We start from the raw sequence: 12,705 nt of genomic DNA, 5'->3' as shown, positions 1-12,705 counted from the left end.
AATTAAAACTATTATGAAACCACAAACATGTAACCTAGAAACACTGCATTATTAATAATACATATTAATGATAAATATATATTACTTTAGATGTAAAACATTTGAGAACTTGCCACTCAAAACATTATAGCTGCTGAGATGCAGCCCTTGTGACAACTAGCCCCGGTCTATTCCCTACAGCGCTCGATCACAGAGTTAAAGGGACGTAATTACATGGTGTGATATCGTATCCAAGTTTGCAATGATGGGTCCAAACTCTAGAGGCGGAGAAACCGTTTCCATAACAGAGAAGAAAAAATAAAATCACAGGTTAAATGAGAGTTTCTTTCAGATGAAAAGCATTTGTTCGCAGGGGAACTACAATATCGGATCTTTCTTGAATGAACTCATCAGTGGAGTATCTCAAAATGACTGCTGATTACAACGGCTACTGGAAAATGATCACCAACGAGAACTTTGAAGAGTACCTTAAAGCTCTGGGTGAGTTTTGTGGCTCATTTACACCATTAAAATCTTAAACCCTCTGGTATCCCTCACTCAGGGGTCAAACAGGTCATAACAGACTGAGAACAATAAGTGTAATATTCGCTGTAATGAAATAAATGTACCATATTTCAGTGTATTGTCCTATGTTTTAATATTTATTCTTTAAAAAATTCTATTTTGAGGGGGTACTCGACAATATTGACCTCTTTTTAAGTGTTTAAGTGTTTTTTAAGTGAATATTAGGGAAAAAAACGAATTATAAGTTGAAAAGGTAATGAAAATACAATGCGTGGCAGGATGATAGGTGCCATCTGCTAGGAGAAATATAATAAGTAATGTAATGTGTAACCAATAGATGCTTGTATAGCCCTATAAATATAGATATTGGATTATAAGGGTATTTTCAGACATAATTACTTCATTAGGTTTTGTTTTCACATATAGACATTATCGGAGACTACTTAATCGTGGCTGATTTATAGATTTGTAGTATTTTCGTATTTATCATACATGGTGGTCATTTTTGATTTTCAAGTGTGAACATTTAGCCTTTTCTAAGAAAAATCCAATCTTCATTTTTTTCCCCACAAAATAAGTAAATAAAACAAACAGTTGTGGTAATTACAATTGATTGCATGTGATTTATGTGATACCTATTTTCTCAGGTTTTATGTATATTTATTTATTATTTTATGTACTTGACCTCCTCTATCACCCTGCATGCATTGTGAAATGTTAAAAATGGACGATTTACTGTCCTTGCATACATTTAGAAAAATAATATTGTATCCACTGTTTGTGTTGCGTAAATGGAAACAAAAACTTTTTTTTTGTTTGTTTTTTTTAACTAAGTGATTTTAGTGAAATGAGGCTCTCTCTATATAGCCTACTATGTTTGTGATGGTAAATTTTAAGGGGAACAGCAGTTTCCTACTTGTATGTTTGTTTGTATGTTTGTCCTTTTCTCTTTTTTTACTACAAGATGTTGCTGTTTATATTAAGCAGCAGCAGTCTGGGCATGTACCTTTGGTATCCCGATTACCATGTAAATACCATGCTGCATGTTATTTTCACCTGTAACCATACCTGTACTGTGGTACTGCTGGAGTACTGTTTTAAAAGAGTATCTTGGGAAATTCACATTTTCACACGAGTCCATAATTTTCTTTTCAAGATGTAAATGTAGCTATTAGAAAGATTGCCACCCTGCTGAAGCCTGATAAAGACATCACTCAGGATGGAGATCACTTCATCATAAAGACTCTCAGCACTTTCAGGAACTACAACATGGACTTTGTGGTGGGTCAGGAGTTTGAGGAGGACCTCAGTGGAGTGGATGACAGGAAATGTATGGTGAGCAAACTTTCAAGGCAAAACACTTTGAGGCTTGAGAGCTTAAAAGCATAGTTTTATATCTTTTTTTATTATAAAGCACTACTCAAAAAAGCTTTAATGCTATTTATTAAACTGTACTTTTGCAGTATGAACTTGCTGCATTATGTGTTTGATTCTCCCTCAATGTTTATGCTTTGCAAGGACACTAGATGTTTTCTAAAGATTTATTGAGAATTTCTGAGATTTTTCTTACCTTAAAGAAGCAAGTTTAAAATAAATAGGCTTTCATGGTTTATTTATACTTATTTTCACAAAAAGTTTATAACACTCCAGGATCAGTCTAAGTCATGTGATTTTCTTAATAGTTCTCTCATAGGGTTGCCATTTGTATAATTTCATTGCCCTTGAAAATCACTAACTGTGCATGTCATTTACAGTTCACAATCTTAACTAATGAGAAAAGAGGAAAGTGTGAAATGAGAGCAATAATTGGCTCTTTAATCTAATAAGAAGCGTTACTCTCTGTTCTTTCATTTTCCTCTGGCTTTTCCTGTCATTTGGAGAGAAACTTGGTATATCTAAGACCTGTATTGAGATAATCATCTGTTTTTTTGCTTGACCCCTAAAGCCGCCTTTTCACTATCTCTGACAAACAACAGACCGGAAGTCATTTGTTTACGATGGAGAGTATCATGGGAGCTGCATGACATTCTCATTATATATGCAGTTTTTTTGTTTGTTTTTTAGATACAGTTGGAACTAAAGATATGTTTCAATGTTAACTTTTGGGGCTGGATTTAATTTATTTTAATTTTTCAGAAATTCTTTTATGTGCTTTTGTCATTTTTAGTATTTTTTTTTTACATTTATATATATATATATACAGTATATATATTTCTAAATAGACATTTAATTTACTTTTATTTCAGTTTTAGTTTTATTTTGATTATTTGCCAAGGCAACATTTCAAAAAATGTATTTAGTTTAAATTTTCATCAAATATTTATATTTTGTTTTATTTAAGCTTTATTAATGTAGTTTTAGTTAACCATAACAACTGGTCCAGCAGAAAATGATGGTTATGCTGCACTGGACGTGTCTCCTCTCTAAAAACTGGCCGTTGTTCAAGTTCACTTTCTTATAAACTCAAGACCTGTGAAGTTTTTTTCTCGAGTTGCAGTAAATAAAAACACTTGAAACACAGCGTTCAGTAAAGATGTGAGCCGGTTTGCCCTGAACAAAAATCACTCACCCCATTCAGTCCTAACAGTACCCAGCGTTGTGTTTTTCATTCCTTCCACTGAAAGCTGGCAGAAGAAGAGGCTTTTCCAACATGCTTCTCTTTGTCGATCATATAATTGCAGTGCAAACACATTTATTGCGGGCCAGATTTAATTTTATTTTTGTGTCGATAAGATATAGATGCGCTCTCCTCTTCCCACTGCTCTTGCAAAACCTGTTCTTCTTCCCTGTGTCTTTACAGTCCTAACTTAACTCTATTTTTGCTGTATACAGTATATGTTAAAAATAAATCTCTGTTATGCATTATAGACCACCATCACCTGGGATGGAGGTAAACTGGTATGTGTGCAGAAAGGCGAGATCGAGGGGAGGGGCTGGACCCACTGGATTGAGGGAGATGAACTTCACTTGGTAGGCCATTTCTCATGCATTTCATTTGTAATGTCCTTGATGGTATTCCCTCCCAGGTATGATTGTTTCGCATAGAGCTGGTATATATCAGAAATAGCCTAAAGCATATATAATATGGCATCTCAGAAACTGTTCGGGCTAGGAGGTACACAGCAGATGGTGGAGGAAGATCTACTCTCAAATCTCAAAACTTTCAGCCCTGTGATGATGCACCTGAAAAATCACAACACTTGACAGATTGATTGCTTTAATACATTTGAACTTGGTTTAAATAATTCTAATGAGCGTCAAACACCATCATCATGATTTGATAGGATTTTTAAATGAAGTTGACTGGAATATGATGGGTGGAGGTAATAACAACAGATGTTAGGCTTCAGCTGCGTGTTTGATCATGCATAATAAACTGACTGCGTTGCCGTAGCATTACCAAAGAACTGGGCGCTGCTGACACCAGCTGGTTGAAAGTCATATACATTCAATTGTGTTGAAAAAGACCACTGTTAGGGAACATTTCCATGTTAATTATAGCCAAAATAAAAAAATTCAAAATAAAAAAAGATTTTGGGATTTTTTTTCCCACTTTATTAGTATAGGACAGTGTAGAAGTGCAGGAAGTGAAGTCGGTGTGAGAGAGAGAGAGAGAGAGAGAGGCGGGACTGGGGAAGGTCCTCGAGCCAGGATTCGAACTCGGGATGCCCATAGCGCAACAGAACTATATGTCAACGCACTGCCCACAGGGCTATTGGCCTCAACAAAACATATTCTTAAAAATAAATGTTCTTTATTGACACTGATGGTTCCATGGGACTTTCTATTGGAGAAAAAGTGGAAAAAGGTTAATTGGATTATTAAAATGTTTGGGTTTTGTTTTTGTTTTTCTCTATTGTTTTCATACTTGCTGAAGGTAATGACTGAAAAGTTGTTTGACCAATAGTGTGCAGGCATTGTACGTAATTGACCAATCATGGTTCGTGAGAAGGTGGGATCTACAGAGAGCAGTCAAAGCAACGCAAATACTTGCACATATCAAGTCAAGTCACCTTTATTTATATAGTGCTTTTAACAATACAGATTGTGTCAAAGCTTTTAAGCTTAAGCTTAATTAAGTGTCCCCAACCAAGCAAGTCAGAGGAACCAAGGAACCAAAACTCCATTGGTGACAGAATGGAGAAACCAGGCTCAGTCGGGGGGCCAGTTCTCCTCTGGCCAGACGAACCAGCAGTTCAATTCCAACTGCAGCAAAGTCAGATTGTGTAAAAGACTCATCTGGTTCCCGATGGCCGTCTAGGTGACGAGGTCTTCACTGGGGATCTGTCTCTGGGGCTCATCTAGGTGTCCTGATCTCCACTGATGCTCAGGGCTGTAGAGGTCATCTCTAGGTGCTGATTCACCATCTGATCTGGATACGGACTGGATACGGGTGACTGCAGTGACCCTCTGATCTGGATATGGACTGGATCGGGTGGCTCGGAATAAAAAAGAAACAGACTAATATTAGGGCGCTAAATAGGAAAAGGATCTGCCGCCCACAGTTGATTTTGATATTCTAGGTATTATGGCCAGAGTTTTAGGAACACAGTGGACGTGGAGGACTATAATGCGATTAAGAGCTCGCTCAAGTACTGAAGAGCTAAACCATGCAGGGCTTTATAAGTAATTAACAAGACTTTAAAATCTATACAATGTTTAATAAGGAGCCAGTGCAGTGTTGACAGAACCGGGCTAATGTGGTCATACTTCCTGGTTCTAGTAAGGACTCTAGCTGCTGCATTTTGGACCATCTGGAGTTTGTTTATTACACGTGCAGAACAACCACCCAATAAAGTATTACAATAATCTAACCTTGAGGTCATTGTCACATGTCGGCCCGTCTGAGTTCCTGTTTGTCCTTATTTGGTTTAATTCCTGTTCTTGTTTGTTAATTATCATTCATTATCCCCACCTGATTTGAATTATGTTGTTTGCTCTTTTGTTCTCTTCCTTTTATAAGTCCTCAGTTTTCCCCTTGTCGTTGTCTCGTCTTAACGTCAAATAAATGGAAAAGTGTGTTTATGTTTATTTCATTCTCCAAGTCTTTTATTTTATGTTTGCTAAAACCACAAGCCCGTGACAGTCATAAATGCATGAATTAACATTTTTGCATTTGACTTTGAGAGCATAGCTCTCAATTTAGATATATTTTTAAGATGAAAAAATTAAATTTTACAAATGCTAGAAACGTGGCTCTCAAAGGAAAGATTGCTATCAAATAGCACACCTAGGTTCCTAACTGATGACGAAGAATTTACAGAGCAGCCATAAAGTATTAGACAGTGTTCTAAGTTATTACATGTGGGGGTTTTAGGTCCGTTAATTAACACCTGTTTTTTTAGCAGTTTAGCAGTAAGAAATTACTCATCATCCAGTTTTTTATATCGACTATGCATTCTGTTATATTTAACAGTTAAAGTTAACACCATGTTTCCCGATGATATTTCCCAAGGGTAGCATATAAAGTATGAAAAGTAACGGCCCTAGTACTGAGCCTTGATGTACTTCATACTGCACTTGTGATCGATATGATACCTCTTCATATCCTAATGACAATGACGAATTAATAGTAGCCAAAAGAGGATCTATGACTTCTGGAAGCACCTCTTTTAGTAGTTTAGATGGAATAGGGTCTAACATACATGTTGTTGGTTTAGAGGATTTAACAAGTTTATACAATTCTTCCTCTCCTATAGTAGAGAATGAGTGGAATTGTTCCTCAGGGGATCTATAGTGCACTATCTGATGCGATACTGTAGCTGACGGCTGCATGGTTACAATTTTATTTCTAATAGTATTTATCTTGGAAGTAAAATAGTTCATAAAGTCATTACTGCTGTGATGTTGGGAAATGTCAACACCTGCTGATGCTTTATTTTTTTGTTAATTTAGCCACTGAATTGAATAAATACCTGGGGTTATGTTTGTTTTCTTCTAAAAGAGATGAAAAGTAATCAGATCTAGCAGTTTTTAATGCTTTTCTGTAGGATAGGGTACTTTCCCGCCAAGCAATACGAAATAGCTCTAGTTTTGATTTCCTCCAGCTGCGCTCCATTTTCCAGGCTGCTCTCTTTAGGGTGCGAATGTGCTCATTAAAGGTGCTGTATGTAGGATTGACACCGAGTGGTTTAAATAGGTATTGCAGTCCAAATTCAAAATATTGGAGACGGTTATTTTCACCCTCCCCTTCCTCCTCAGGCTTGACGCACACGCAGGTTGCCAGCTTAGTGACATCAACAGGAACGAGCGCACATGATGATGAAGACAATTAAATATGCTGTGTTTTCCGCCAACTGGCAACCCGCGGTGCTGAAATACAATTGGGTAAACTGGCAGTGGGCGGGTTTCACAAACCATAACAAACACAGACATTCTGGGCCGGAATGCACATTTTCAAAGGAGAATAACTGACTGTAGCATTGTTTTTCAGATAAACAAGTATGTTAACTTAGCATGTTTCTTAAATATCTGCAAACATATTATGGTATTTTTATGCTTTAGTAGAGACAAAATCCTACATACAGCAACTTTAAACCACGGTGTTGGACTCTTTTCCTTAATCTTCCTTAAGCGTAAAGGAGCAACCGTATCTAAAGTGCTAGAAAACAGAGAGTCCATAGTTTCTGTTACATCATCAAGTTTTTCTGCGCTGTTGGATATGCTGAGGAATTTAGATAAATCAGGAAGATTACTTACAAAGCAGTCTTTTGTGGTAGAAGTGATGGTTCTACCATACTTGTTACAAGGAGTAGAATTTCCAGTTTTAGCTATATGGAGTTTACACAAGACTAGATAATGATCTGAGATATCATCGCTTTGCTGCTGAATTTCACCATTAACATCAATTCAATGTGGCAGTATTAAATCTAGAGTAGGATTTCGACAATGAGTAGGTCCTGACACGTGTTGTCTAACCCCAGTAGAGTTCAGAATGTCTATGAATGCTGATCTGAATGCATCTTTTTCATTATCAACGTGGATATTAAAATCACCAACAATTAAGATTTTATCTGCAGCCAGCACTAACTCTGATTCGTTTAACTCTGATAACTCTAGACTCGTTTAAAATAATGTATTCATCTGGTTTTAGCCAGGTTTCTGTCAAACAGAGCACATCGAGGTTATGATCAGTGATCATATAATTTACAAAAAGCGCTTTCGTAGAAAGGGACCTGATATTCAGTAAGCCCAGCTTTATTATTTGTTCCTCTGTATTATATACATTTTTTATTTGTTGAACATCAATTAAATTATTACTTTTAAATTGGTTTGGACGTTTTTTGTATTTTCTAGTTTGGGGAACAGACACAGTCTCTATAGTGTGATATCTAGGTGAAAGAGTCTCTATGTGCTGAGAATTAATTGACCTCTGTGGCGTGAGGTGGCTAGCAGACGGTCGGTTTAGCCAGTCTGTCTGCTTCCTGACCTGGGCCCCGGTTAGTCAAGTACAAACTCTAAGACTATGTGCCATATTTCTAGAGAGAAGAGCAGCGCCACCACAGGAGGGATAAAGACCATCTCTTTTCAACAGGTCAGGTCTGCCCCAAAAACTCACCCAATTGTCTATAAAACCTATGTTATTCTGCGGGCACCACTTAGACATCCAGCCACTGAGTGACGACAGTCTGCTATGAATCTCATCACCCCGGTAAGCAGGGAGGGGACCAGCGCATATTCCAGTGTCTGACATCGTATTTGCAAGTTCACACACCTCTTAAACATTATTTTTAGTGGTCTCCAACTGGCGAAGTCAAACATTATTAGCACCGACGTGAATAACAATCTTACTGAATTTACGTTTAGCATTAGCCAGCACTTTTAAATCTGCCAAGATGTCAGGCGCTCTGGCTCCCGGTAAACATTGGACTATGGTGGCTGGTGTCTCTATTTTCATGTTCCGTACAATAGAATCGCCAATAACTAGAGCACTTTCATCAGGTTTCTCAGTGGGTGCGTCACTGAGTGGGGAGAACCTGTTTGATGTTTTGATCGGAACGGAAGAGCGGTGTTTTGACCCGCGACTATGCCGCCTCACAGTCACCCAGTTGCCCTGCTGCGGATGCTCTGTAACCAGAACCGAACAATGTACGGGACTCCCTGAGCTAGTCGCATCCAAAGCAGTATCTACAGCCCTCACATTCTTACTATCCTCAACTATAGTTTCGATGCATGTCTCTAGTTCTAAAATCAGCCTAACTACAGTATTTCCCTGCATTTATCACATGTGAATCCCTCGTCGCCGACAGAGACAGATAAACTATACATGTAGTAAGCAGTGCAAACAACAATAGCAGGAGAAGAAGCCATTACTCACCGTGATTGATGAATGATTCACTTACCACTGTTGTTTGATGAACTCGTGAAAAACGGAGCGAGAGAGAAATGAAAAAAGAAAACGATAATAGGCGCGAATAGAAACGCAAATGAAACCACAAATTACAAGTTAACTGGCTAACGAATGCTAACACGCTGCACTCGCAGTTTTAGATTAAAAGCGAACAATCAAATTAATTAGATTAGTTTGATAGATAGTATCAGAATTATGGTGGGAATTAAGTTGTATTTTATCACTTTAAACAACAGAAAGTAAAAGTAAGATAGAGATTCAACAGAAAAGCGAAGCTACACGGAGCTACAATCGCAAAACTCTCAGCAGCACGCCATATGATGTCATACATATGATGTATGAGGAATGTAGAGAGAACGTCGATAGGAAAACAAAGCCAAAACCCGATTTAGAAATACCGGCCAGGACGTGTCCGGGACAAAAAGGACATATGGTCTACCCTAGAGTTGAGAACTATACCTTTAAATGTTTTCTTTGTTTGCAGGAGCTGAGAGCCGCTGGGATTGTGAGTAAACAGGTCTTCAAAAAGTCTTAAACCCCTACTGACTGAACACCTGCAAGAGATCCAGGAAAATCCAACACTTAAAGTATATAAACTCACGCCACATCTTCCTACATCTATCCGTCTGTGTTCTGCTATTGTGAAAACCAGACAAACACCATCTGTGATAGCCTGTCACAATCTATAAATGCTTGTTTGTTCTGATCCTCACAGAGGAACATCTCAAGCGACTTTCCTTCGTAGGTGCAGTGTTTGTCATTTAGATGTTATTTATATTAGTGGTAGAGAACACCGGGATAAGCTGCTCAAACAACAGGTGCATCAGGATATTGTCATGGACGCAATAAGAAGATTCCTCAGATTGGGAGCTACTGTGTACATAAAAGTAATTAGACTCCAGAGAGGATGTGTGGAAGGAAAAATGATGTGACGAGTCTGAGTGCCGCCCAGCTGCTGTCGCTCTGATTGAAGAGCCTGTCAGTCTCTTGGGTTCTGAGCATGGCAGGGTTTTGCTTTCCTTCCCATCATGCCTCTGTGACTGTGCACACAAAAGAATACATAAATCAGTGAAATAAAGAGAAATGCATTGCGTTCTGCTGTTCATATGCATCTAAATGTGGTTGTTTGAACTTTCTATCAACACGCTAGTTAGTCACACTTTATATTAGGTGTACTTAACTGCTATGTACTTACATCAAAAAATATGTACTTGTACTTATGTACTTATTGTGTTCATATTGTTTTGCAAAACACTTTTGCTGCTATTGAGGTGGGATATGGGTAAGGTTAGGGACAGGTTTGGTGTTATGGGTAAGTTTAAGGGTGGATTAAGGTGTAAGGGATGGGTCAACAGTGTAATTATAAATGTAATTACACAAATAAATTACAGATGCAATTACATATAGGTATTTTTAAAAATATAAGTACAATGTAAAAACATGTATGTACACAATACATTGTACCAAATGATTAATTTACATTTAAGTACATATTAGTTAAGGCCACCTAATATAAAGTGGGACCTGCTAGTTTAATAAAGGCATACCAGCAGGAATGTAAATTAAATATTGCTGCCGTTTTTTTGTATATACTTTGGAAAATCCAGGTTGGCATGTTCACTTTTCATTATTGCTGAGATACGCTTCAGCGTTTCTGAAGTATTACATGAATGTTAAGAAGTGAACTAAGCAGCACCCATACATCCACTTAACAAGAGAATTAAAGGCACATAATTGGCAGTATGTTGATAACTATAGAGCACTGTCTAGTAAAATCGGTGCAACCGTTCATTTTCCATATTTGGCCCAGAGTCTATCAACGGCTTCCTGCCAGGTGTTCCTTTCAGTGAAAAATTTCCTACCCCACACTGGCAGCCCACTCAACGTCCACTTCCTTTTTTCCACGCTAATGGCTCCAAATATATTTTTGGATCTTCATTTACTCAGAGGAATAGTTCAGCCAAAAATTAAAATTTGTTGAAACTTTACTCACCCTCAGGCCGTCCAAGATGTTGATTACATCACTTGCTCACTAGTGGATCCTCTGCAATGAATGGGTGCCGTCAGAATGAGAGGCCAAACAAGTAATCCACATGGCTCAATTAACATCAATTAACACTGACATTAACATTAACGTGCATCAATTAGCATTGTGTGAAGCTGCGTGATTTTAAGAAACAAATTATTTATTAAGATTTTTTTTAATTCAAAACACCGTTTACTGCAAAGATACTAAAACATGTCCTCTATCCATAATATTGCTTTCTCCATAGAGAAAGTGGTCTTGTCTGAGAAATATATACAGAGCAAGCACTGTTTACAAGCCAAAACATGTCTAAACAAATATGTTGGTGGATTTTGATGTGACAACTGAAGTTTGTCATTTGGATTCCTTATGATGATTTTATCAGTTGTTTGGACTCTCATTCTGACGGCACCCATCCACTGCAAAGGATCCATTAGTAAGCAAGCATTGTAATGCTAAATTTATCTGAATCTGTTCTAATGAACAAACAAGCTCATCTACAACTTGGATGGCCTGAGAGTGAGTAAAATGTAAGCAAATTTAAATTTTTTGGGTGAACAATTCTTTTAAAATTATAGCCTTTTTGTACTCATGCAGCTCAAAGGTGGCCATGATCTTCTGGACTAAAATACACAAATATTTCATAGGGCATTTTAAAATAGCCTTAAAGGACATTACTTAAACAATAATGCCTATAGAAGTTTATATTGTATTAATAACCTGCTCTATGCACACCTTGAACTTTTAAACCGGCAACAGACTGTGCAAGTAAAATTATACATTTTATATTGTTTCGTATTTATCAACACATCTGAATAAAATGACTTATGCTTACCCATAATCCCTTGTACCTACAGAGGAAATTAACCGTTATAGGTCATCTTCATGGGAGGGAGATGGAGTTTTTCTTTTAACAAGGACACTACTAAACCTGATGAACTTATCATTACTAATTGGATTTTGTACTTGTAATGTGGAGCTTTATGCAGACTTTTCCTGCACTGAATCTCCCCAAATGTTCACTGGTGTCAAAGAAACCTCACACTGTAACTCTAAATGCCAGCTGATTACAACAACTATTGGAAAATGATCTCAATTTGGAACTCTAATGAGTACCTGAAAGCTCTTGGTGAGTCAATTACCAGTTCAAAAAGCGGAGAATCTTCTGTAGGCTTAATTAACATTATCATCACACTGCACTATAAAACCTTTGGAACGTAATTACATTACTGAGTAGGGCTGCATAATACAGAGTAAGAGATTTATCATTCTTATAATTGAATTTCACTTATTTGATGTACACACACAGAGAGAGTCAAGTTATATACATGTACATTCAGTACATTGTAAACAGTTGCATATATGTGTGCAAATATGTCATATATATTGTCTATTTGTTTTCAAACAATATCTGAAATGTAAACACAAAACTAACAGAAAATAATAAATATACACATATGTGAGTTAAGTAATCTCATTTTGATTTTGGCTCCGGTTCCTGGCAGACACAAATGTTGCTATTAGGAAAACTGCCACCGTGATGAAGCCAGCAAACAGCATCTCTGAGAATGGAGATCACTTCATCAATGAGACAGTCAGCATTGACGACATTACATTGACTTGAGTTCGAGGAGGTGATCAAAGCATTTTGACTACCTATTTCTTATTTATTTCCATTTAAATATGTAATAACTTATATATAAGATTCATTTCTTACTATTGAGATGCTATGGAAATTGGTAGAGGTATCAAATTATACATTTATTAGGCATATAAGTCGCAAAGGTCTACGCTACCATTCATTCCTATGTCTGCAGTGATACTC

The 12,705-nt window shown here is 37.2% G+C and overlaps 1 protein-coding gene across 2 annotated transcripts; it reads left to right on the top strand.

Annotated features, from left to right (window-relative positions):
- Positions 1 to 352: 352 nt before the first annotated feature.
- On the top strand, positions 353 to 12,175 carry rbp1.1 (retinol binding protein 1, cellular, tandem duplicate 1). Of its 2 annotated transcripts, XR_009266803.1 has the most exons (5): positions 353 to 480; positions 1,661 to 1,839; positions 3,373 to 3,474; positions 7,987 to 8,155; positions 9,339 to 12,175. XR_009266803.1 is itself a non-coding variant. In XM_058749999.1 (4 exons), the coding sequence occupies exons 1-4, from the start codon at positions 381 to 383 to the stop codon at positions 9,387 to 9,389; spliced, it is 432 nt and encodes a 143-aa protein (XP_058605982.1). In that variant the 5' UTR covers positions 353 to 380; the 3' UTR covers positions 9,390 to 12,175. The 2 variants fall into 2 exon arrangements, 1 of the variants encoding a protein (XP_058605982.1); XM_058749999.1 differs by lacking the exon at positions 7,987 to 8,155.
- Positions 12,176 to 12,705: the final 530 nt, after the last annotated feature.

Source organism: Onychostoma macrolepis, chromosome 02, assembly GCF_012432095.1.
Source record: "Onychostoma macrolepis isolate SWU-2019 chromosome 02, ASM1243209v1, whole genome shotgun sequence".
NCBI classification, from domain to species: Eukaryota; Metazoa; Chordata; class Actinopteri; order Cypriniformes; family Cyprinidae; genus Onychostoma; species Onychostoma macrolepis.
This window is presented reverse-complemented; position numbering and strand designations above follow the sequence as displayed.

Bases quoted from the DNA above. Each gene is read 5' to 3' on its own strand.
- rbp1.1 (XM_058749999.1), top strand. From the start codon at position 381: ATGAACTCATCAGTGGAGTATCTCAAAATGACTGCTGATTACAACGGC. The intron at 481-1,660 runs GTGAGTTTTGTG...TTTCTTTTCAAG, and splicing joins AGAGTACCTTAAAGCTCTGG to ATGTAAATGTAGCTATTAGA. The intron at 3,475-9,338 runs GTAGGCCATTTC...CTTTGTTTGCAG, and splicing joins AGGGAGATGAACTTCACTTG to GAGCTGAGAGCCGCTGGGAT.